Raw genomic sequence first — 26,257 nt, 5'->3', positions numbered from 1 at the left:
AGCATGGTCATTTTGACCCATGGGCAGAAGAACAGCTCAAGCCTGCCTTTGGTATTAATACTCTTGTTTCCACTCATTCTTCTCCAGGTGTGGTGGTCACTACTCAGATCACAGTGAAGTCCAATGGTCTGATTACAGTCAAGAGTGTCCTCTCGTCTCCTGTGTATAAGAACGATGTTTACTCTACTTTTTACTGTGAGGTTTCTTATCACCTTTCAAACGGGGCTTTTATGAAGGAATCGGATAGAAAAAACTTTACTGTAGACTGTAAGTAACAATACTTTGCTTATGAATTTGTTTGTATTCAGTCTCACTGCAGATTTGACTTATTATTCGGCTTTTCTGGTGTTTGTTTCTGTGGTTGTCTTATTACGTTGATTCTTCACAGACCCAAACACTGAAGTAAAGCTATTTGTGAAGAGCCAACATGAGATAATAAAGGAAGGAGATAAAGTACAGCTGATATGTATGGGCGATGGGCACCCACAGCCTCAGATCACGCTGTTCAGGGTAAGCCACCACAGCCTTTTCACTCTTAATTAGTGGCTCCTAAATATATATTAATATCCTTTTTATCCATTGATGTTTGGAAATTTTCAGCTTAACGGATTGACTCCCTTTAATGGGTCTCCTACATAAATTTTTATCATATATTTGACAAGCTATACAGTCAGGTCCATAAATATTGGGACATCGACACAATTCTAACATTTTTGGCTCTATACACCACCACAATGGATTCGAAATGAAACGAACAAGATGTGCTTTAACTGCAGACTGTCAGCTTTACATTACATCCAAATCAGGTGAACGGTGCAGGAATTACAACAGTTTGAATATGTGCCTCCCACTTGTTAAGGAACCAAAAGTAATGGGACAGAATAATAATCATAAATCAAACTTTCACTTTTTAATACTTGGCTGCAAATACTTTGCAATTACAGCCTGAAGTCTGGAATGCATAGACATCACCAGACGCTGGGTTTCATCCCTGGTGATGCTCTGCCAGGCCTCTACTGCAACTGTCTTCAGTTCCTGCTTGTTTTTGGGGCATTTTCCCTTCATTTTTGTCTTCAGCAAGTGAAATGCATGCTCAATCGGATTCAGGTCAGGTGATTGACTTGGCCATTGCATAACATTCCACTTCTTTCTTAAAAAACTCTTTGGTTGCTTTTGCAGTATGCTTTGGGTCATTGTCCAGCTGCACTGTGAAGCGACATCCAATGAGTTCTGAAGCATTTGGCTGAATAGGAGCAGATAATATTGCCCGAAACACTTCAGAATTCATCCTGCTGCTTTTGTCAGCAGTCACATCATCAATAAATACAAAAGAACCAGTTCCATTGGCAGCCATACATGCCCACGCCATGACACTACCACCACCATGCTTCACTGATGAGGTGGTATGCTTAGGATCATGAGAAGTTCCTTTCCTTCTCCATACTCTTCTCTTCCCATCACTCTGGTACAAGTTGATCTTGGTCTCATCTGTCCATAGGATGTTGTTCCAGAACTGTGAAGGCTTTTGTAGATGTTGTTTGGCAAACTCTAATCTGGCCTTCCTGTTTTTGAGGCTCACCAATGGTTTACATCTTGTGGTGAACCCTCTGTATTCACTCTGGTGAAGTCTTCTCTTGATTGTTGACTTTGACACACATACACCTACCTCCTGGAGAGTGTTCTTGATCTGGCCAACTGTTGTGAAGGGTGTTTTCTTCACCAGGGAAATAATTCTTCGGTCATCCACCACAGTTGTTTTCCGTGGTCTTAAGGGTCTTTTGGTGTTGCTGAGCTCACCGGTGCGTTCCTTCTTTTTAAGAATGTTCCAAACAGTTGTTTTGGCCACGCCTAATGTTTTTGCTATCTCCCTGATGGTTTGTTGTGTTTTTTCAGCCTAATGATGGCTTGCTTCACTTATAGTGACAGGTCTTTGGATCTCATCTTGAGAGTTGACAGCAACAGATTCCAAATGCAAATAGCACACTTGAAATGAACTCTGGACCTTTTATCTGCTCATTGTAATTGGGATAATAAGGGAATAACACACACACCTGGCCAAAAAACAGCAGAGAAGCCAATTGTCCCATTATTTTTGGTTCCTCAACAAGTGGGAGGCACATATGCAAACTGTTGTAATTCCTACATCGTTCACCTGATTTGGATGTAAATACTCTCAAATTAAAGCTGACAGTCTGCAGTTAAAACACATCTTGTTCGTTTCATTTCAAATCCATTGTGGTGGTGTATAGAGCCCAAAATGTTATAATTGTGTCCATGTCCCAATATTTATGGACCTGACTGTATGTCAGTACTCGATTTAATGTTGTTTTTTTTAAAGTACATAAAAAAGTCACTCCATGTATACTAAGTTCCAGTCCAGAGTCTTTGCCTTCCTCTCTATCTGGACTAATACAGCTGAGAGTCTCAACGCTCTCTGTCAGACCAACTGTCAGACCAGGGAAAAGTGAGGGGTGGTGACTCAATTAAAGGTGCATTTCCATCTCGGACATTGATGGGATATTGCTAGTCTTCAATGCCTGCCATTTATCTTCTGTGCTCTGTTTCTTTTTCTGAACATTGCAATCCTCACCATATTTATCTCCTCTTCTTTCTGCGGGCAACATTTTCCATGTACAGTTGGCACTTATTCAGGTTTACATGCTGCTTTAAAGGAGTACTTCTATTTCAGACATTGATGGCATATCCCTAGTCAGATAGATGCAGGTCCCACCTCTGGAACCCACTCCTATGACCAGAATGGCAAATGCACGCCCACCTCTCCTTTCACCACAAGGGGACTGCATGATATAGCCGAGCCAGCACTTGGCTATTTTCGGAACTCAGATAGCATTGCATAAAGGGTGGACACACTTGCACGGTGTGCTCTCCTTCAGATCTAGGGGCCCATTCTCGAGACTGGTGTGGGTTTCTAAGATAGCAGGCATTGTAGACTTAGTATGGTAGACTCTGCTTTAGTTTGGTTTTTAAGTGGGCATCACAACTGTAACGGATCTCCTGGCACCCCGACCGGGTACCTCCGTTGATAGTGGCTCCTAGTGCTTTCCGAGGACTCCAAGCACTCCACTTGACACCGTACGCACTGCAGACCCCACGAACCGCCGAAGCTTGGTTGAGGTCTCACCGTCTCCTACCCACCCTGGACCTAAGACAAGGCTCCCGTGGGTGAACCTCTCCTAAAACCAGAGAGCAGGAACAGCTCTTAAAAGAGCTAGTAGTTATAGCCAGGGGAGTATAGCAAATCTCCCAGCGTATAGCAATCCCCCAGTGTCGATCAGTTACCCAAACACCAGCCTCAACATGATGAAGGATAAAACAGGCACACTTTATTGAGGGCTACCCGTCTGTATTTATGCAGGTCCCCATCTGGTGGACAAGCCCCTAGGGGACCAGAAGGAAGACTGTGACACAGGACAGATACGGAGCAACTCAGGATACACAGACACAACACATCCCCACAATGCATCATGGTTTCCTCCTCTCTGCCCTGGAGGCACCCGAGGAGCAATTCAATTATCTTTCAGGACAAAGGGAAATCGCCAATACACATGTGGAGACAACAGGACAGAAATCACCACCCAAACACACAATATCACACCCCACAGCAAACACAGACTTTTAACATATCCCCAGATAGCTCAAGTCTGAGTGCATATCATTAGGTGAATGGCACTCAGAATACACGAATACAATAAAATTTGCTATCTGGGTACCCTCACATAACAAAATACAATTCCAAAAACAGATTTAAGCTGTGCGGCCGGTCTGTCTTCTTCTTTAAAGTTAGTATGGGCCATAATCCTGAGGCAAGAGGCTGGTAAACAGGCCTCTCCAAAACCCAGTGGCGAGGTTGGTTTCGCCACAACAACAATAAGGAGTATTTACTGTCTCCACAGTAAGAAAAGGGCAGATTCTGGAAATGTTTTTTGGGTTTAGGTGACATGAGCAAGCGACTAAATATATGGAGGGAAAAATCTAAGTCAAATATAATCCCAAGATAGTGGATGTGCTGCTTAGGAGATATGGTGGTACCAGGTACTATCATGAAAACATCAGGTTTAGGCCTCTTTCACACGAGCGTGACGGGTTGGCTCCGGATGCGTTCAGGATGCGTTCAGTGAAACTCGCACTATTTTGCAAGCAAGTTAAGTCAATTTTGTCTGAGATTGCGTTCAGGTGTTCATTTTCTTCCGCGCAGGTGCAATGCGTTTTGATGTGTTTTTCACGCCCGTGATAAAAAACTGAAGGTTTACAAACAACATCTCTTAGCAACCATCAGTGAAAAACGCATTGCTTCCGCACTTGCTTGCGGATGCAATGGGTTTTTCACTCAAGCCCCATTCACTTCTATAGGGCCAGGGCTGCGTGAAAAACGCATAATATAGAACATGCTGCGTTTTTCCCGCAACGCGAAACTGATGCGTGAAAAAAAACGCTCATGTACACATACCCATTGAAATGAATGGGTCAGGATTTAGTGCAGGTGCTATGAGTTCACGTCATGCATTGCACCCGCGCGGAAAACTCGCTCGTGTGAAAGGAGGCTTAGGTAGGCTAGTAGATGGTGGAAACTCAAGATCGGTTTTAGGCCTCATGCACACAACCGTATGTATTCTGTGGTCCGCACAAAAACGGACCTGCAAAAAATACGTCTGACGTCCGTGTGCATTCCGTATTTTGCGAAATGGAACAGCTGCCCCTAATAGAACAGTACTATTCTTGTCTGTAATGTGGACAATAATAGGACATGTTCTATTTTTTGCGGGACGGAAATACGGAAACGGAATGTACACAGAGTACCTTCCATTTGAAATGAATGGTTCCGCATACAATCCGCAAAAAAAAAAAACGGAACGGACACGGAAAGAAAATACATTCGTGTGAATGAGCCCTTAGAAAGTCTAACATCAAACAGAGGAGGATGTTAGAGTCAGTGGACAGACAACCACTGGTGTTTTGTAGTATTGCAGGGGTGGTGACACGATAAAGAAGAGACAGCAAATGGTAGACTAAACAAACAATCAGAAAGGTGGGAAGAGGAAGGACCAAGGAAGGACTTAATATAAAAATTTTCAAATGGTTGATGTATTTTTGCCCCAACGTGTTGGATAAGAAGGGTAACATTATATACAAAACCTTAGATTTCCCATTTTTGGGATTTACATATTGATGGCCTATCCCCCGCCGATCAGCTGTATAAGGAAGCTGTGGCGCTCAATGTGTGCTTAGGCCTCTTCCTAGGCCATATGACGTCACTTTCATCGGTCATGTGGCCTAGGCACAGCTCAGTCCAATTCAAGAGCTGCAATACTAAGCACAGCCACTATAAAATGGACAGCACTGTGCTTGGTGAGATTCAACGAGGCTGTGGCACTCACTGAAGCACTGCTTTCTCCTCAAACAGCTGATCGGCGGAGGTCCTAGGAATCAGACCCCTGCCGATCTAGTATAGATCCTGAAGATAGGTCATTAATATGACAATCCCAGAAAACCCCTTTAATAATGAACCTGTGTTTTGCTTCTTCCCAGAAAGATGAGGAAGAACCTCTTGTAGAGGATTATTCATTTTCCTGGACAGTCTCAAGGCATGATTCTGGAGGATATATCTGTAGAGGGCTTAGTATGGATGACTTTAATGAAATGGAAGCGGAGAATGAACTACACGTCCACTGTAAGTTGGGTCTTTACTATAGATGTTACTGCATTGTAATGGGTGATGACCAGAACACAATCACAAGACACATCTTTAAAGAGGACCTCTCACCTCTCCTGACATGCCTATTTTAATAACTCCCTTCATTCCCCACGTACTAACAATTCTGGAGCATCTATTCTTATGTCTGTATGTTGTGCCGTTCCTTTATTATTTCTACTAGAAGTTATGAATAATTGCTATTAGCCTTCAGTAAGGGTACAGAGGGGAGGTAACCAGTTGGGAAGGGGATGTACCAGCACAGTCTAATAATGGGAGCACTGATTGGACAGAGTGAGTCTATGCAGGTACACACCCCCAACTTGTTACCTCCCCTCTGTACCCTTACTGAAGGCTAATAGCAATTCATTCATAACTTCTAGTAGAAATAATAGAGGAACGGCACAACATACAGACATAAGAATAGATGCTCCAGAATTGTTAGTACATGGGGAATGCATGAAGCTATTAAAACAGACAAGTCAGGAGCGGTGACAGGTCCTCTTTAAAGTAGAACTCTTACTTTACCATTTCACTGGAGGAGAGAAAAGTATGATTCACACAGTACAATCACATCTCAATAATAATTTCTTAACTTGGGGAAAATGTTACAGTTTCTGAACTCTTAAAAGAGACATAGACAAGTTTGGTGGTTTTCAAGGAACAGTTCAACAAGTCCATTTTACCGCTTTCTTCAGTAGCACAAAATGTATGTGAGTACTGTTAAATCTTACTCTTGGGGAACAGAATCCATGCCAAGTTCCTCTGGCTACAGACAGTTCATTGTGCCCTGAAAGAACCGTTCCACAGCTCCTAGGCCAAATTTCAGCCACCAACAGTCTTAGTCCTTGAGGAGCCACTCTCTGCTGTCAAAAATTAGCAAGATCCATTAGTGTGACTCCCAGCAGCTAAACCTATTTGGTAACACAGTTGCAGCTGTATCACTCATTCATTCTCTTCTTATCAGGGAAAGTCTTCTTTCTTCTTTCTTCTTAACCCACGCTGTATCTCTTGGTTTCATGCAGTTGTACTCCATTGCCGCCCTAATCAGATACAGACTCTCTACCTTTTTACTTGGCCCACTCCCATAGCGGTAGCCCAGCACAGTTGACACTTCCTTGACTTTCTGATAATGGATGAAGCGCCACGCTCAAACCAGTCTCCACATTTTTTCACCAACACGCCGTCTCCATGCAGACCTGTCTCTTTTGCATCACACACTTGCTAGGTTTTGAATTGCCTTGCTTGAGCTGTTTCCATGGGCCTACAATGTGCTGTCTAGCTATACAGACTTCCAGGCACTCCATCTGGTCTCAGCCACACACTCCCGTACTTCCTGCTTGCAGCCTGTATATCTAGTCTGTGGTGTTGCAGTGACATCTAGTGGTAGCAGGTAAAGTTGCAGATGTGCATTCAATACATAGGCTTACATTTAGTCAGTGTAAAACACAATAGCATAATATAACCCAGTATCAAAAAGTGCAACACATAATGCACAATACATTATGTAAGAAAAATCTGTGTGTGTGTGTGTGTGTGTGTATCTTGCACTATCTATATGTACCATGGATGGCTAGACAGAAAAACAAGCAATCTTCTAATTGCTATAATGTGATTTGACTTCCTACAATTTTGTTCCTTGGATAGTGGATAATGTTGTCACCCGTGCCCAGACTGTCCAGCTTGCCAATCACACTAGGGTAATTTCTTACTATGTTATAGGCTCCATCACTTTTATTGTAATATCAAATCCATTGTGATGTTCTTTTCCTCATTGGTTTATAATGGTTCCACCAGATCTCTGCTTCCGTTACTGGCTAGAATATCACAGTACAGCAATAAAAATGTAAACTACAAGTGTGAACAAAGCGTTATATCTCAATTTCTTCTCTATTTTCCTAGACCTGGATCCTCCTGTGCTATCTGAAAAGTCTCCTTTTATTGTGGACCTTGGAAGTGTTCATAGTGTTTCCTGCCGTGCAAATGCTTCAGCTCACACAGACATCCACTGGACGAAGGTGAGTGGTGACCTGGTACCTTTCATGAAGAAGTCACCATTTTTAACATCTGTGTTTTCGTTATCACTATGCCTTATATAGCAGAGAACTATATAGTTCCCTAACATATCTATCCTAAAAAACTAGATTAGGCCAGGTTCACATTACCATTCAGTTTTCCGTTCTTCTGATCCATCATACGAAAAGAAAAAGAAAATAAAAAAATGGATTCTTTATTTTGAACATCCATTGTGCTCATTTTGGATCACGTTCATCATAAACAGCAACTTTCTCATACTTCGCTTTGGGACTCTGTTCTTGAGATAAGAGCCACACCTATTAGACATTTATGGCATAACCTATCAATATGCCATAAATATCCTAGAGAAAATACCCCTCTTATTGAGGACACCACCAAAAATCCGATAGGTGCGGGTCCCAACTCTTGGATTTGCATCTAGCTCAAGAACGGGGCCCGTCGTGGACAGCAGCTGTCTCTCACTTTGCTTTGGGACCCCATTCTTGAGATAGGACCCGCACCTATTGCACATTTATAGCACATCTTATCTATATGCCATAAATGTCCTAGAAGGAAATACCCCTCTAATTGAGGGTCCCACCAAAAATCCAATAGGTGCGGGTCCCACCTCTAGGACTTGCATCTAGGTCAAGAACGGGGCCCATCATGAACAGCAGCTTTCTCTCACTTCGCTTTGGGACCCTGTTCTTGAGATAAGACCCCACCTATTGGGCATTTATGGCATAACCTGTCAATATGCCATAAATATCCTAGGGGAAATACCCCTCTAATGGCGGATCCCACAAAAAATCGGATAGATGTAGGTCCCACCTCTAGGACTTGCATCTAGCTCAAGAATGGGGCCCATCGTGAACAGTAGCTTTCCCTCACTTCGCTTTGGGACCCCATTCTTGAGATAGGACCCACACCTATTGCACATTTATAGCACATCTTATCTATATGCCATAAAAGTCCTAGAGGGAAATACCCCTTTAATTGTGGATGCCACCAAAAATCTACAGGAACGAACATTCATATCTTAGTAGCGGAGGAAGAATCGCATCCAAACATTGATTTATTTTCTGTCTTCCTCTCATTCACTATTGTATTTGATGGTTCAGGCAGTAAATAATGCAGCATCTCTAATTTACAAAGTCTTGTGTGTAATTTGGACATTTCTAGGACGGCAGCACCATAGCCAATGGTTCTGACTTGAGCCTCAGTTTCCTGGATTACGCTGACGCAGGACGGTACGCCTGTGTTGCAAGCATAACTGGTGTACCAGGACTTACAAAGACCCAGGAGCTACTGGTGATCCTAAAAGGTAATGGAGGTTTGAATTTGAGAAATGGACAATCTGAGTTCACAACTGATGACATCTACTCATGTCTATTCATTGCAGGGAAACCACAAGTGACTGTCAGTCCAGAGCATGAAGAAGTACAAGACGGCGAAATGCTGACTCTGACGTGTACAGCAGTCGGTAATCCCACACCTAAAATAACCTGGTATATCAATGGCACAGAGGTAAGCAATGTTCATTATTTAGAATTTCATAGCACAGATTCTTCTTTTCAGACATTAAAGAAGATTTCTAGGAGTATGATATTGATGGCCTATCCTCAGGCTAGATCATCAATATCTGAATGGTGGGTTTAAACACACGGCATCCACATTGATCAGCGGTATGAATAGGCTGCAGAGCTTGGGCGAGCGCTGCGGCCTCCTCACTGCATAGCATAGCACCATATATTGTATAGTGGTTGTGCTTGGTATTGCAGCCCAGGCCCATTCACTTGAATTGGACTGAGCTACGTTACTGGCCTAGGAAGAGACCACAGCACGCACCAGAGCACCACAGCCTCTTGAAACAGGTGATTAACAAGGGTGCTGGATGTTGGACCACCACCAATCAGATATTGATGACCTATCCTGAGGATAGATCATCCGTATCTTACTCCTGGAAAATACCTTTAACAGGACACATTCTTATGTTCTGAAATTACTTGTACAGTTTCCCCATAGCAGGTTAAAGTTTTCATTGGTGGTGGTTATCCCAACATAAGTTTGTGAGTTTAATGTGAAAAAATGTGGAAAAGTTCAAGGGTTATGAAATATGAATACTTTTTCAAGGCACTGTATATACACTGAACAAAAATATAAACGCAACACTTTTGGTTTTGCTCCCATTTTGCATGAGCTGAATTCAAAGATCTGAAACATTTTCTACTTACACAAAAGACCCATTACTCTGAAATATTGTTCACAAATCTGTCTGAATCTGTGTTAGTGAGCACTTCTCCTTTGCCGAGATAATCCATCCCACCTCACAGGTGTGGCACATCAAGGTGCTGATTAGACAGCATGAATATTGCACAGGTGTGCCTTAGACTGCCCACAATAAAAGACCACTCTGAAATGTGCAGTTTGATCACACAGCACAATGCCACAGATGTCGCAACGTTTGAGGGGGCGTGCAATTGGCATGCTGACTGCAGAAATGTCTACCAGAGCTATTGCCCGTGCAATGAATGTTCATTTCTCTACCATAAGCCGCCTCCAAAGGCGTTTCAGAGAATTTGTCAGTACGTCCAACCGGCCTCACAACCGCAGACCACGTGTAACCACACCAGCCCAGGACCTCCACATCCAGCATGTTCAACTCCATGATCCTCTGAGACCAGCCACCCGGACAGCTGCAGCAACAATCAGTTTGCATAACCAAAGAATTTCTGCACAAACTGTCAGAAACCGTCTCAGGGAAGCTTATCTGCATGCTCGTCATCCTCATCGGGGTCTGGACCTGACTGCAGTTCGTCGTCCTAACCGACTTGAGTGGGCAAATGCTCACATTCGATGGCATCTGGCACGTTGGAGAGGCGTTCTGTTCACGGATGAGTCCCGGTTTTCACTGTTCAGGGCAGATAGCAGACAGCGTGTGTGGCGTCGTGTGGGTGAGCGGTTTGCTGACGTCAACGTTGTGGATCAAGTGGCCCATGGTGGCGGTGGGTTATGGTATGGGCAGGCGTATGTTATGGACAACGAACACAGGTGCATTTTATTGATGGCATTTTGAATGCACAGAGATACAGTGACGAGATCCTGAGGCCCATTGTTGTGCCGTTCATCCACGACCATCACCTCATGTTGCAGCATGATAATGCACGGCCCCATATTGCAAGGATCTGTACACAATTCCTGGAGGCTGAAAACATCCCAGTTCTTGCATGGCCAGCATACTCACTGGACATGTCCCCCATTGAGCATGTTTGGGATGCTCTGGATATATATATATATATATATATATATATATATATATATACGACAGCGTGTTCCAGTTTCTGCCAATATTCTGCAACTTCGCACAGCTATTGAAGAGGAGTGGACCAACATTCCACAGGCCACAATCAACAACCTGATCAACTCTATGCGACGGAGATGTGCTGCACTGCGTGAGGCAAATGGTGGCCACACCAGATACGGACTGGTTTTCTGACCCTCCCAGTAAGGCAAAACTGTGCACATTTCAGAGTGGCCTTTTATTGTGGGCAGTCTAAGGCACACCTGTGCAATATTCATGCTGTCTAATCAGCACCTTGATATGCCACACCTGTGAGGTGGGATGGATTATCTCGGCAAAGTCACTAACACAGAGTTAGACAGATTTGTGAATAATATTTGAGAGTAATGGATCTTTTGTGTATGTAGAAAATGTTTCAGATCTTTGAGTTCAGCTCATGCAAAATGGGAGCAAAACCAAAAGTGTTGCGTTTATATTTTTGTTCAGTGTGTGTGTGTATATATATATATATATATATATATATACACCACATTATGGGTGTCAGGTCCGAGCATTCCTAGATGAACAGTTTCCTGGAAAGTGGATTGGTCGTCGTGGGCCAGTTGAATGGCCCCCAAGGTCTCCCGATCTGACCCCCTTAGACTTTTATCTTTGGGGTCATCTGAAGGCAATTGTCTATGCTGTGAAGATACGAGATGTGCAGCACCTGAAACTACGGATACTGGAAGCCTGTGCTAGCATTTCTCCTGCGGTGTTGCTATCAGTGTGTGAAGAGTGGGAGAAGAGGGTTGCATTGACAATCCAACACAATGGGCAGCACATTGAACACATTTTATAAGTGGTCAGAAACTTGTAAATAACTCATGAAAGAATAAAGTTACGTTAAAACCAAGCACACCATTGTTTTTCGTGTGAAATTCCCAATAAGTTTGATGTGTCACATGACCCTCTTCCTATTGAAAAAACAAAAGTTGGATTCAAAATGGCCGACTTCAAAATGGCCACCATGGTCACCACCCATCTTGAAAAGTTTCCCCCCTCACATATACTAATGTGCCACAAACAGGAAGTTAATATCACCAACCATTCCCATTTTATTAAGGTGTATCCATATAAATGGCCCACCCTGTATATTGTGACACAGTGAGAGGTTTGGTCTGGGAAAACAGGTATTTTCCTCCCAGCATGTGCTGCTGGGCTGATTTACAGCCAGGTGAGGTCAAATACCGGACCGGATTTTAAATACCGGTCCGGGTTTTGGCAGCACCTGGCTGTCCTTGAATAGGTAGCTGGGCCTAAGCCATGTCTCTGTGTTGGGATCTGCGAGCCTTGTGTCTGGATGAAGGCTTTCTACCTGTGTGGCATGAAAAGAGGTTGGTGCTGCTATGAGCAAGGACTCTTTGTGTTGCCACATGGTGTGACTTACCACCAACACCGCAAGGTGACTTTTTGTTTGAATATGACTGTTTGTTTGTCACTTGCCTAAAGTGTGAATAAAACACTGAACTGTTTGATCCAAAGAACTTGTTGTTGCCTCTATACTGCGTCCGCTAATCCTGTCTACCAGAGCGAGTCCCCACAATATATATATATATATATATATATATATATAAATATACAGTGTGCTGCTACTTGTAGGTCTATGCATTGTGTTGCAGCCAAGGTACTGTGCCCCTATTTATATATATTTAGGAGGTGCTGGTTTAATTCTCTTTTGCAATATATAATATATATATACTACTCAGAAAAAGTTAGGGATATTTGGGTTTTGGGTGAGATTTAGGGAAAACGCAAAAAGTTCACTCTACAGTGATATATCATGAAAGTCGGGCATTTAAGCAGAAGCAGCAATGGTGATTTCCTCATCTGAAACAATTTATTGAAACAAAAGCCGACACCACTACTGGGTACACCCCCACATATATGTCTGTCTCAATAACTTGTCATTTGGCCTTGAGCATCAATTCCAGCTTGACCACGATGTCTCCTGCTGTTCACAAGTCGACTTATTGTCTGCTGAGGCATTGCATCTCACTCTTCTTGAAGGGCGGCCCTCAGGTCATTGAGGTTCTGGGGCACAGAGTTATGAGCCTCTACACGGCAACTCAGCTGATCCCATAGGTTTTCAACGAGATTCAGGTCTGGAAAAAGTGCAGGTCACTCCATTTGAGGTCCCCCAGTCTCCAGCAGCTGTTCCCTAATGATGCAACCTCGATAAGCTGGCACATCGTTGTCCATGAAGATGAAATTAGGTCTGTGTTGTCCATGCAGAGGCACAATGACTGGATTAATGATGTTACTCGAGTAGTATGGGCTTGTCACTGTACCATTCACAAAGTGTAGGGCAGTTCTATATTGGCTAGACACACCTGCCCACACTGAAACACCACCACCACCAAAGGCTCGTCTGGTGACAACAGTGGATGATTCATAGCGTTCTCCTTGACGTCTCCAACATCTTTGGCGGCCATCATTTCTGCTCAGCATGAATCGACTTTCATCAGTGAACAGCACTGAGGCCCACTGGTCCCTCATCCAGAGTAGATGCTTCCTGGCCCATGCAAAACGGTGACTCCTGTGCCCGGTGGTGTGGTTATGTTATGTTATGTTACTAAGTCCTTGTATAGCGCTCTAGAGGAACTCAATCCGATCGAAGCGCTTGTGGACGGCTATATTTGTGAGCCCCTACGTCATCCTACACAAATAGCCAGGTCTTAACCAGCTTCCTATATTCCAGGTAATCTGATGTTGTTCTGATATGTTCTGGGAGGGAGTTCCAGATCTTGGGGGCTAATGCTGAGAAACGTCTGTCGCCCCTTGTCTTGAGGCGGGTTCTTGGCACCGACAGAAGGGAGGCTGAGGTGGATCTCAGTTCTCTAGGAGGATGGTAACGTGTTATCTTTTTTTGCAGATAGATGGGGCCTGTTTTGTGGAGGGCTTTGTGTGTTAAGCAGCACAGCTTAAACTGCACTCTCTCTTTCACTGGGAGCCAGTGGAGTTCCCTGCGTGCTTTTGTAACAGAGTCTGTCCAGTCTAGTTTCTTGACGAGCCGGATGGCTCTGTTTTGACAGAGTTGCAGAGCTCTCAGATCTTTCTCTGGTAGCCCCGCATACATTGCATTGCCGTAGTCCAGGTGGGAGTTGACTAGCGCTCCCACCACGACCTGTCTGCATGTGTTGGGGAGAAGCGGTAGGGCTTTTTTTAGAAGGAATAGGGCGAAGTTTGCTTTCCGTATTACTTCTTTAATCTGGGGACGGAGGCTCATTTCTTGATCCAAAATTATCCCCAGACTCTTTCCTTGTGTGGCGATGGCAACGTTTTCCCCAAAGATAGACGGGGCGGCAGCCTCAGGTGTTTTATGTAGTGCAATAAGCTCAGTCTTGGTCGGGTTGAGTTTGAGGTGGTTATGTGCTAGCCAGTTCCTGGCCTTATTTAGTCCTTCTTGCATGAGTTTATAGTCATCAGCGGATTTCGATACTCTCAAAAGGATCTGTGTATCGTCCGCATAGGACTCAAAGCTGATGTTATACTCCTTCAGAATGGCGAGCAGAGGTCGGACATAAATATTGAAGAGTAATGGCGAGAGGGGAGATCCCTGAGGGACTCCCCACTCCACCTTCTCGACTGGGGAAAAGAATGAGCCCAGTTTGACTCTCTGAGCTCTGTTTTTCAGGAAAGAGTCAAACCAGGCAAGTCCATGGTTATCTACTGCAATGTCAGCTTTTAATCTATTTAGGAGGATGGAATGGCTGATAGTGTCGAAGGCTGCCGACATGTCTAGGAGAACCAGCCAAGTCCCCCCTCCCTCGTCAGCGACCCCTAGGGCTTCATCCCAAAGGCTGACCAGGGCTGATTCCGTGCTGTGTGTTGGCCTGAAGCCCGACTGATGTTCATCTAGAAGTCGATGCTGTTCTACGTGCAGCTGGAGTTGGCTTGCCACTGCTATCTCCATGATTTTAGCTATTAGGTGGGTGTTGGTAATCGGTCTGAAATTGGCCATCATATTTATGTCTGCTCCTGGTCAGATACCCTTGCAGGTCATCTAGCACGCAGACCACGTTGATGTAACTGCAAGGGTGCACCTAGCCTTTCTGCTGCCTGAGGCGAAATCTGAGACAGCCCCCTCCCCAATGCCAATTTCTTAACCTAACACCTTCCCTTAAGCCCATGGCCTTTAGGCTGCTCCCCCTCCTCTTGCCCCTACCTGGTGCTGCCTGGGGCGATCGCCTCACCTGGCCTCATTGGTGATGCACCCCTGTGTAAATGGTTTCAAATGGTCTGACGTGCCTCTCACCTCCCTTAAATGTGCCTGGAGTTGTGTGGCAATCACAATGAAGCAGTCATCAGTGTGGGATGTGGCCAAAGGAAGTCCACTTCAATGCCTTTTTGTGACTCTCTGTATCTCTGTTGCAACCTGCTGATGAAACTCTAAGCTCAGTGGCCACTTCCGTCTGAGAACATCCTGTTTCAAGCCTCGCAAAAGCGATGCACTGTTGATCAATTGTTAGGTGTCGTCTTGGTCTCATGATGTCAAAATGTGAACAGCATGATGAGGAGGACTGTTTAAATACCAATTCTAATTGAACCCAGAGATTTATTGGGTGATTCACGGATCAAACACCTGCTGTGAATTTTGACGTTACGCTTCATGTTAGAGAACAGTAAGTTGTGCAAAAAGTACTGAAACATTGATAAGTTAGACATGTGCATTCAGAAGTTTAGAGAAAGTCACAGTAAGTCCACCTGTAAAGGTCAGAATTAGTGTTCGGGTGAGCATGCCAAACACTTTTTTACTCGAGCATCGCGATTCTCAGCATATTGTGGTGTTCGGCCGAACACCGCATGTGCTCGAGCGCGATGCTCGAGTCTCCTCCCCACACGTTTGTTGGCTGCTACGCAGCCAATAAACGTACGCGTGGGTACTGGCACTCACTGTAATGCCGTAGCCATGTTGGCTACTGGCATTAGAGTGATTGGCTGGCCGGAACGCGTCATCGGGTGCTATATAGCACCCGATGACACGTGGTTCGGTTCAGTCTTAGTCAGGGAGAGCTGGAGAACTGAAGGGACAGATAGTGTAGGGACAGGAATTGGTTTGTTTGTTAGTCCTTTTAAGGACTATTGTTTTATCTGGCTGCCATATATATTATTAGCGCAGCCTGCGCTAAATTTCGTGCAGTTGTTTGGCCGCTGCTGAAAGTGACACAACCTTTGCTACATCTGTTGTGTTACATTTGGCTGTGAAATTCAGCGCAATTTTTTCGCTGCTGGTGGCAGCAACATTACCTGTGCTACATCTCCTGTATAACGTTTGCCCATCCGAAATATCAGTGACATTCAGTCTAATTCTTTTGCTGCTGGTGGCAGCGACATTACCTGTGCTACATCTCCTATATAACGTTTGCCCATCCGAAATATCAGTGACATTCAGTCTAATTAGATAATGCTTCCAGTCGGTTAAGCACCACCCTGTCTTCCACAAAGTCCAGTCTCAGTAGCCAAGAGTCTGGTCAACTGAATCCTCACCCTGATACTCCTTCCACCCACCATGGAGAGTCTTGGCAAACAAATGATCCCACACTCGGATATTCCAAGGAGCTCTTTTCATCGCCATTCCTTGATTTGGCCTTCTCGCCAAGCCCGCTTGAAGAGGGACATGAGGAGATCTTGTGCACTGATTCCCAAACTCTTGAGCATCCACAGTCAGAAAAAGATGACGGTGGGGAATGTCAATTAGTGTTTCATGAGGTGGATGATGATGATGAGACACAGTTGCCAATAAGTCAAAGGCAATTAATGTCTCAGGAGGTTGATGATGAGGATGAGACACCGTTGTCAATAAGTGAGGTTCTTGTTAGGTCAACAAGTCAGGAGCATGACCAGAGTGAGGAAGTGGAAGAGGAGGTGGTGGACGATGAAATCACTGACCCTACCTCGGAAGGTGGCAAGCCGAGCGAGGAAAGCAGTACAGAGGGGGAGGGATCCGCAGCACCGCAACAGGGTATAAGAGGCAGTGGGGTGGAAAAAGGGAGAAGGAGGGCCACACCAAACAGGCCCGCAACTGTTCCCCGGAGCACCCCCTTGTGGTAATCTTCCTTGCCAAGGGGTAGGTGTTCCGCAGTCTGGCCCTTTTTTTTTTAGGAAAGTGCGAACGATAAAAGAATTGTCATTTGCAACCTGTGCCATACCAAAATGAGCAGGGGCGTGAACACTAGCAACCTCACCACCACCAGCATGATCCACCACATGGCATCAAAGCACCCTAATAGGTGGGCCGAACACCTGGGTCCACAATCAGTGTCTGCGGGTCACACCACTGCCTCCTCTTCCCCTGTGTTACGTGCTGGCCAATCCCCTGTCCAAGACGCAGGCCTGGATGCCTCCCGTCCTGCACCTGGACCTTCGCAAACACCATCATCTACCACATCAACTTCTGTGTCCCAGCTCAGCGTACAGATGTCCATACCCCAGGCCTTTGAACGAAAGCGCAAATACCCAGACACCCACCCACAGGCCATAGCACTAAATGCGCCCCTTTCCAAATTGCTGGCCCTGGAAATGTTGCCATTTAGGTTTGTGGACACTTTCCGCAGCCTGATGGCGGTGGCCGTCCCTCGTTACTCAGTCCCCAGCTGCCACTATTTTTCCCGTTGTGCTGTCCCCGCCTTACACCAGCATGTGTCCCGTAACATAACCCGTGCCCTTACCAACGCAGTTATTGGGAAGGTCCACTTAACAACTGACACATGGACAAGTGCTTGTGGCCAGGGACGCTACATTTCCCTGGCACACTGGGTGAACGTTGTGGAGGCTGGGAGCGAGTCGTACCCTGGGATGGCACAGGTGCTACCGACGCCAAGGATTGTGGGCCCTACTTCCATCAGGATTTCTGCCACAACCTACATTAGTTGCTGCAACCCCCCCCCCCTTCTCCTCCTCCCTCTCCCTTAAAGGTCACCAGCAGGCCATCAATCATATTTTTGTAAGGGTGTATATGATGCCCTCCTTTATATGTAATAAAGGTTGTATTGGAGTGTCGGATCCTTGTAATTTTTGGCAGCCCTTTCCTTTAGTGCATAGGCTTAAAGGGAGTCTGTCACCACATTTGAGCATATTAGACTGATCAAATAGCGTTATATGTGCCACCCAGAACTTAAAAACGGTACCTTTTGTTGTATCTAATGGAGTTTTCTTTCAGCCAAAAATGAACTTTTAAGATTCTGTAAATGAGCCCTCTCAAGTGCCCAGGGCGGCGGCTCAATTGTCCGAGCCCCAGGCAGCACCTCCTCAACGGCTCATAACCCCGCCCTCCGTGTGCCTCTGCCCGCCCGTTTACTCTCCTCCTCTCTCCTTTTCCACTGCGCTACGAATTTGACCGCGCAGCCGCAGTGTAGGAGTCCCACTACCTGAACAATTGTACCACAATGTGAATGAGGCCCTCCTTTATGTGATATACAGGTTGTATCGGAGTGCCTCTTCCTTGTAATTTTTGGCAGCACTTGCACTTTATATAGAAGTAAATATACAGGAAAGAATGTTTCCTAACAATTTTTCCTCTAAAATTAATTTTATCTTCGGTTTTGTGCGTATTATTGTCAGTCTGTAAAAGTGGCGTACTACTTGGACAACATCGTTCCCAGCAGCGACCTGGGAGTCCAAGATGCATCCAGACATCCTCCCAATGCTGTTCCAGAACCATTTCAGTGGTGTTTCCATCATTTCTGACCTTTTCTTATGAACCAGACACCCTCCCCTCTTCAGATCAGGGGGTGCCTGGTTTAAAGGATAACTGTCACATTTAGACCCTAATTTCAATTTTCATATATGTAGATACTAATAACATGATATTCCAGAATCCGTTACTTTTAGACTGACTTACCCCATATTTAATAAGATTCAGCCCTTAGCAACCAGTCTGCATAAAACTGCAATTTCACTATTCAGTTAAGATGGCCGCCACTGCCCTCACCTGAGGCTAATCCCGCCTGCCCTCACTAGCCAGTAACAATAGCCCCCAAAAGTGTCAGTAACCAGAACCCTCCCCCCCTAAAGGGTTAATTTCCTGCAGCACAAAGGGGTCCTCTTACCACATGTTGCTTTCATTTATACACTGAGCAGACGGTAGATCTCCCTTCCCTGGTCTGCGCTGATTCAACTCTGCCTTCTCCAGCTCTGCTAAATGAGGGAGCGTCTGCCAAGTGCAGGGACAGGGAGAAGTGCACACAGCCCAGGCACTGTTATCAGCTGCTGGGGAGGACCTGGCTTTAATCATTTACTTACAGTCCCTGGCTGTCAGTAATCTGACCCTGCACACTGCCTGCTTCTGCGTCCTTCGTCCTTCAACAGAGGACGGACCATGCCTAGCAACCCTATTTTAAGCACAGGTAAAAGTAGGCAGTACAGGGGACAAAAATGTGGAATTAAGGGGGTAATTGAACACACAGTGAAAAGTTGAAATAGGGCCACCAAGGTGATATTAATCACCACAATCCAATACTCAAAAAACAAAATAATATACGACCGTTATCCTTTAATGCTCGGGTTCTCCCATTGACTTCCATTGTGCCCAGGTGCTCGGTAGAGCACCCGAGCATCCCGAGGTGTTCTACTCGAGAACCCAAGCACTTTGGTGTTTGATCAGCACTAGTTAGAGTGTATTTTAGGTTCATCCTGAAATTTCACCCACAAGCCAAATATCCCTAGCTTTTTGTGAGTAGTGTGTGTATATATATATATATATATATATATATATATATAATATATATATATATATATATAGTGCTATCCATCATTGTAATCCTACCTGTGATTATAATAAGATGATGGAGAGTGATCTATCCACAACAGGAAGTATCACTAATATAATATGAATATAATTGTGCCTTTTTTTAATCTACTGTATAATGACATCATAATGATGTCGCTGCTGGAGACTCCCTTTAACTATACATAGTGACATGGAAAAGTAAAGAAGCAAAAAAAACTATTTAAACAGTTGGTCATTTTCTAACGACACATTCCCTTTAATTCCGCAGGTAGATGGTGATGTTGTTAATGCTTCTGATAGTGAAGTTATTAGTGAATTGAACTTCCGAGTGACTCAAAATCATCTGAATGGCCGAATATTGTGTAAGGCAGAGAATGAAATCAACAGCAGCATGGAATATATCCAACTACAGGAAAGTAAGTCAGATAATATATTAGATCACTCTAATAATGGCACTATGGGGCCACTAAGGTGGTGCCACATCCACATCAGTATCCGTCTAGGAGAAATCAACATCACTCTCCAATTTAAATGCAAATCAAAAAGGTAACACGATAGACGCCGCCTGTATTGCGAGTGCACCTTTTTGTAAGGAGAATGACTACGGCAGGAAAGGTTTGCGAAAATCTAGCACCAAAAACAAAAGACGTGCTTGTGAGACGGGAGATCGAACATCTTATGAATGTGTTTTACATTACCCCGTTGAAGGGGTTATTCAGGTACTGATAATGACGACCTATCCTCAGGATCAGCTGATTCAGGGAGCGCAGCCATCTCCCGCAGCTTTCCAAGCACAGCGCCGTACATTGATAGCTGTCGTGCTTGCTATCGCTGCTCAGCCCCATTGACTTCAATGGGGCTGAGCTTCAACTAGGCCATGTGACCAATGAATGGTGATGTTACATGGCCTAGAAAGAGGATGCAGAGCTCATGGAGCGCAAGCCTCTTCTAACAGCTGATTGGCGTGGGTCCCGGGTGTCAGACCCCCACCAATCCGATATTAAAGGCCTATCCAGAGAATACGTCATCAATATAACTCCTTTTAACCACCTCACGTCCGCCCATAGGATATAAACGTCCTATGGGTGGACGTCTATTTCTGACAGCACGTTTTAGAACGTCCTGTCAGAAATAGCAGCTGCACGCTAATCGTGCAGCTGCTGATCGGGTTGCCCGCTGTCAGTGACAGCAGGGCAACCCTTAGAGAAGGCAGGGACAGTGCCCAGGTGTCCCTGCCTTCACGATCGCTGCAGACACAGCGCTCACCGAGCGCTGTGTCTGCAGAGAAGGAAGCGCTGTGCGCTTCCTGTTCCGGCCCGGCGGTCATGTGACCGCCGTGACCGGAGTGTGCAGGAGCTGTGTGAGGTCTCTCAGAGACCTCGATCAGCCCTGCTGTGAGGCTGTACAGCGCAGGATTGCTGCTGTACAGCCTCTATAGGGGTGCATTTGTCCTGTAACTGGGGCTACTATGTCAGCCCCAGTTACAGGAGAAATCAACAGTGAAAAAAAAAAGAAAAAGTGAAGCAAATGTCCCCCAGAGGTCTTGTATGACCTTATGGGGGACGAAAAGTGTAAAAAAAATAAAGGGTTGAAAAAATAAAATAAAATAAAGTTTCACATGTAAAAAAAAAAAAGTTCCCAAGTAAGGAATAAAAAAAAAAAATTAAAAATAGAAAAAATAAAATAGACATATTAGGTATCGCCGCGTCCGTAAAAACCAGCTCTATAAAAGTATCACATGACCTAACCCCTCGGGTGAACACCGTAAAAAAAAAAAAAACTGTGTCAAAACAAGCAATTTTTGTCACCTTGCATCACAAAAGGTGCAACACCAAGTGATCAAAAACGCGTATGTCCCACAAAATAGTACCAATAAAACCGTCACCTCATCCCGCAAAAAATGAGCCCCTACATAAGAAAATCTCTTAAAAAATAAAAAAACTATAGCTCTTAGAACATGGAGACACTAAAACATCATTTTTTTGGTTTCAAAAATGCTATTATTGTGTTAAAGTGAAACAAATAAAAAAAAGTATACATATTAGGTATTGCCGCGTCCGTAAAAACCAGCTCTATAAAAGTATCACATGACCTAACCCCTCGGGTGAACACCGTAAAAATAAAAAAATAAAAACTGTGTCAAAACAAGCAATTTTTGTCACCTTGCATCACAAAAGGTGCAACACCAAGTGATCAAAAATGCGTATGTCCCACAAAATAGTACCAATAAAACCGTCACCTCATCCCGCAAAAAATGAGCCCCTACATAAGAAAATCTCTCAAAAAATAAAAAAACTATAGCTCTCAGAACATGGACACATTAAAACATAATTTTTTTGTTTCAAAAATGCTATTATTGTGTAAAACTTTAATAAATGAGAAAAAGTATAGATATTAGGTATCGCCACGTCCGTAACAATCTGCTCTATAAAAATGTCACTTGACTGAACCCCTCAGGTGAACGCTGTAAAAATAAATAAATAGAAACTGTGCTAAAACAACCAATTTTTTGGTCACCTTGCCCCATAAAGTGTTATAATGAATGATCAAAAAATCATATGTACCCAAAAATAGTACTAATAAAACTGGCACCGTATCCCCTAGTTTCCAAAATGGGGTCACTTCTTGGGAGTTTCTACTGTAAGGGTGCATCAGGGGGCTTCAAATGGGACATGGCATCTAAAAACCATGTGGAGTTCCTTTTCTTCTGCGCCCTGCCGTGTGCCCATACAGCAGTTTATGACCAAATGTGGGGTGTTTCTGTAAACCGCAGAATCTGGGTAATAAATATTGAGTTTTGTTTGGCTGTTAACCATCGATGTGTTAAAGAAAAAAATTGATTAAAATGGAAAATCTGCCAAAAAAGTGAAATTTTAAAATTTGATCTCCATGTTCCTTTAATTCTTGTGGAACGCCTAAAGGGTTAACAAAGTTTGTAAAATTGGTTTTGAATACCTTGAGGGGTGTAGTTTCTACAATGGGGTCATTTATGGGGGTATCCACTATGTAGACCCCACAAAGTGACTTCAGACCTGAACTGGTCCTTATAAAGTGGATTTTGGCAATTTTCTTAAAAATTTGAAGAATTCCTTCTAAACTTCTAAGCCTTCTAACGTCCTAAAAAAATAAAATGACATTTCCAAAATGATGCCAACATAAAGTAGACATATGGGGAATGTTAAATAATAAATATTTTATGAGGTATCACTTTCTGTTTTAAAAGCAGAGAAATTGAAATTTAGAAAATTGCGAATTTTTCAAATTTTTGGGTAAATTTGGGATTTTTTCATAAATAAAGGTGAAATATTTTGACTTAAATTTATGACTATCATGAAGTACAATGTGTCACGAGAAAACAATCTCTGAATGACTTGGATAAATAAAGGCGTTCCAAAGTTATTACCACATAAAGTGAGATATGTCAGTTTTGCAAAATTTAGCCTGGTCAGGAAGGGGGCAAAGGGCCCAGATGGGAAGTGGTTAATTCATGATTGATGCTTTTGTTGCAATATCAGTGGTTTTATTGGCATCCAGTTTGCAGTGAATTTTTTCTGTATGGATATTCTACATTTTTAGCAGTGGGGGGATATCCACTACCATAGTAGTAGTACCATAGTATGGCCACCAACTTCAAGCCTGTATCACACAGTGGACACCTACAGTATATCTACAAGTGCCTGCAAGTGCCATTAAATTTCCATCCAACCAGCCACCATGCCTCCTCGTCTGGTGCCAGAAACTGCTCTTTGTACATAATACTGGATATGCCACAAAGTTATCTTCTGCACTAAGTGAAGAGAGACTTTTATACTGATACTTCTGCCCTGATTCTTCAAGCCACCTTTCCACTGCACTGATCCTCCAGGGAGCAACACCTCATCAGGGCCGCTACCACTCCCATCCACTGCACCCGCACCTTAGGGGCGTATGCAGAACTTGTATGGTACAATAATTTCACTGACAGGCTCACATCAGGAGCATGCAGGTCTTTTTAAAGCTTGAGAAAGACCTGCATGTCGAAAAATGTTGCTGTTTTTGCTCCACAATAAAGCTGCAGCCAAACCTACTGGCGGTGCCTTGGATTCTTTTGCTACTGTGACACCTTGGGTGGGTCAAAGTGGAGGTTACCTCCAAACTAGCAGGCCTGGCTTGGACCTGGCGCACATGACACCAACTCAGACTAACTGGATACCATAAAGTCTATACTGAATCAAACTGCCCCCTAGTAGTTACAGATGGTGGTCAACTTCGACTTTTTGGGATATTCTTAGAAAGCTGTAGGTCATGCTATAGTCTTCTTCACTTGGTTAGGCCTCTTTCACATGTCACTGAATCACAAACATGTGCTGTTCGTGTTATCCACCCATTGATTTGAATTTGTTTATGTGTCCGTAGAATACGGATGACCCATAGACCAAGCACGGACCCTTCAGGGACATCTTCACAGATGAACCACTAATCATCTTGTCATGGATGTCATCACGGACATGTGAAAGTGGGCGATGCCTAACCCCGCAAAATGCAGCACATATAATCATAGTGGAGCTGGTTTCAGTCGGAATGTATGGAGCCCGAACTATTCCCAATGATAGCAATTTCTTCCACCCAAAAGTGGGGGATAAATAATGACTAGAAGACCAGCTCTACTAACAAGAGCCAATATATTTTACTATGTGGTCCATGTTAGGCTCTTTTCAAACTTTCAATGATGAGTGTATGCATTTAATGGATCGATGTCTGTCACCCAGAGGCACCCATGATAAAAAAAAAAACACACATAGGCACCCGTATAAAAAAAATACTCTTTTGGCCTCTGTCGGTATGGGGGTCTGTTGCGCATTCCTGATGCATGCAGTAAAAGTACATGGCAAACACAGTAAACGTGAATAGAAAATTTTAACTGATTTGTTTTTTATGTTTACAAAGGAGTCGGACTCGTACCCACAGCTGTATTTGGTGATCACAGAGGTAGGTGCAACATTGAATCTGTTAGAAACATAGATGGTACAAATGTAGTTTTTTTTTGTAGTTTTTTGCACAGTGGTACCCTGCACTCATGCCATGTAATGATATACAAAAAAAATTGTTGTAATTGCCATGTAATGATATACAAAAAAATTTACGCCAACTTGGCTTACCCACAAATGTTAGATTGCAGGGGACCCCATCATGTCATAAGTGCACGGATGTGCTGGGGAATAGGAGCAGTATCATAGTGGTGGTTAACCATGCTGTCCCTAGGCTGTTATCAATACCGTCCCTTCACATGGCAGATTTTGACAATCCCCCTCCAAAATCATTCTAAACTAGCTGTCGGGAGGCGTTAGGAGCAGTGGTTATGTGAGGGCACACATGGCCAATAGGCTTTGAATGGTCCAGACAGACCACCAGTAGAGAGGCATCATTTGATTCTCTGACAAGCACAAGCAGCTCTCGCAGTTTAGTTGTCCACCATGCAGACACAGGTAGCTCCTTCATTACACACCCCTTTGTCTAGGTACTTAGCAGAAGGAAACTTGGTATCACAGCGCCCGTTAGGTGTCCTGCTATTGACAGCCAGTCATCAACACCTTCGTATGCAGTGGTTTCGTGATCAAGAAACCTGGACTGCTACAGACTGGAAGCATATCATCTTTAGGCTACTTTCACATTTGCGTCAGAAGCTCAGTTCCTGCAGTCCTGCATGTAGGACTTTTTTCCCCGCTACAAAAACATTCTCCTGAACGGAAACCTAAAGGATCCCAGTATAGTCAATGGGGTCTGCTAGGCTCTGTATGCTTCAATTATAAGCAGAATCAGGCACTTCAGTTATTTTTGTTCTTCTGCTCCTATAACGGAGCAGAAGAACAGAAATAATAAGCACTAATGTAAAAGCAGCCTTAGTGACAAATCCCGGCTCTTTGGGATCCAATGATGGTCAGTTTGGGTATGGAGGCCTCGTGATGAGCGCTTCAATCCTGCCTTTTCTGTGGAGTGACACACTGCCCCAACTGCTGGTGTGATGATCTGCGGGACCATCACATACGACAGTCGGTCACCCCTAGTAGTGATACGAGGGACACTAACAGCTCGGTGATATGTGCAGGACATCCTGCAGACACGTGTTACTCTCATGGCAGGGCTTCCAACTGGTATTTTTCAGCGAGATAATGCTTACCCACACATAGCAAAGGGTTTCCCAGGAATGTCCAGATCACCAGATTACAACACTTCCTTGGCTGCCTATTTATTAGATTTATCACCAATCTAGCAGTTATGGGACCAGCTGGGACATCAGCTTCAGCAACCTACGAGTGTGCAGGATCTACAGGCCCAGCTGTAACATCTGTGTGCAAATGTGCCGCAGAATACCATACAGAATATGTATTCCTCTATGCCCAATATGAGGCCATATCTCATCTTGTATCCAGGCTAGAGGCCGTATCTCATCTTGTATTCTGGCTAAAGACTGTATCTCATCTTG

At 44.1% G+C, this 26,257-nt stretch overlaps 1 protein-coding gene across 1 annotated transcript in view; it reads left to right on the top strand.

Moving 5' to 3' along the window:
• Window positions 1–26,257, top strand: part of MCAM (melanoma cell adhesion molecule) — a 113,278-nt gene that overhangs the window by 72,067 nt on the left and 14,954 nt on the right. The window contains exons 6-13 of the mRNA XM_040425022.1: window positions 88–267; window positions 389–510; window positions 5,548–5,689; window positions 7,613–7,728; window positions 8,909–9,050; window positions 9,129–9,253; window positions 20,063–20,210; window positions 24,721–24,762. Of these exons, the coding sequence (XP_040280956.1) occupies window positions 88–267; window positions 389–510; window positions 5,548–5,689; window positions 7,613–7,728; window positions 8,909–9,050; window positions 9,129–9,253; window positions 20,063–20,210; window positions 24,721–24,762 (1,017 nt within the window). The remainder of the gene's footprint in view (window positions 1–87; window positions 268–388; window positions 511–5,547; window positions 5,690–7,612; window positions 7,729–8,908; window positions 9,051–9,128; window positions 9,254–20,062; window positions 20,211–24,720; window positions 24,763–26,257) is intronic.

This window comes from Bufo bufo, chromosome 1, assembly GCF_905171765.1.
Source record: "Bufo bufo chromosome 1, aBufBuf1.1, whole genome shotgun sequence".
NCBI classification, from domain to species: Eukaryota; Metazoa; Chordata; class Amphibia; order Anura; family Bufonidae; genus Bufo; species Bufo bufo.
Note: the sequence above shows the minus strand (reverse complement) of the source record. Positions and strands in the feature narration are given on the sequence as shown.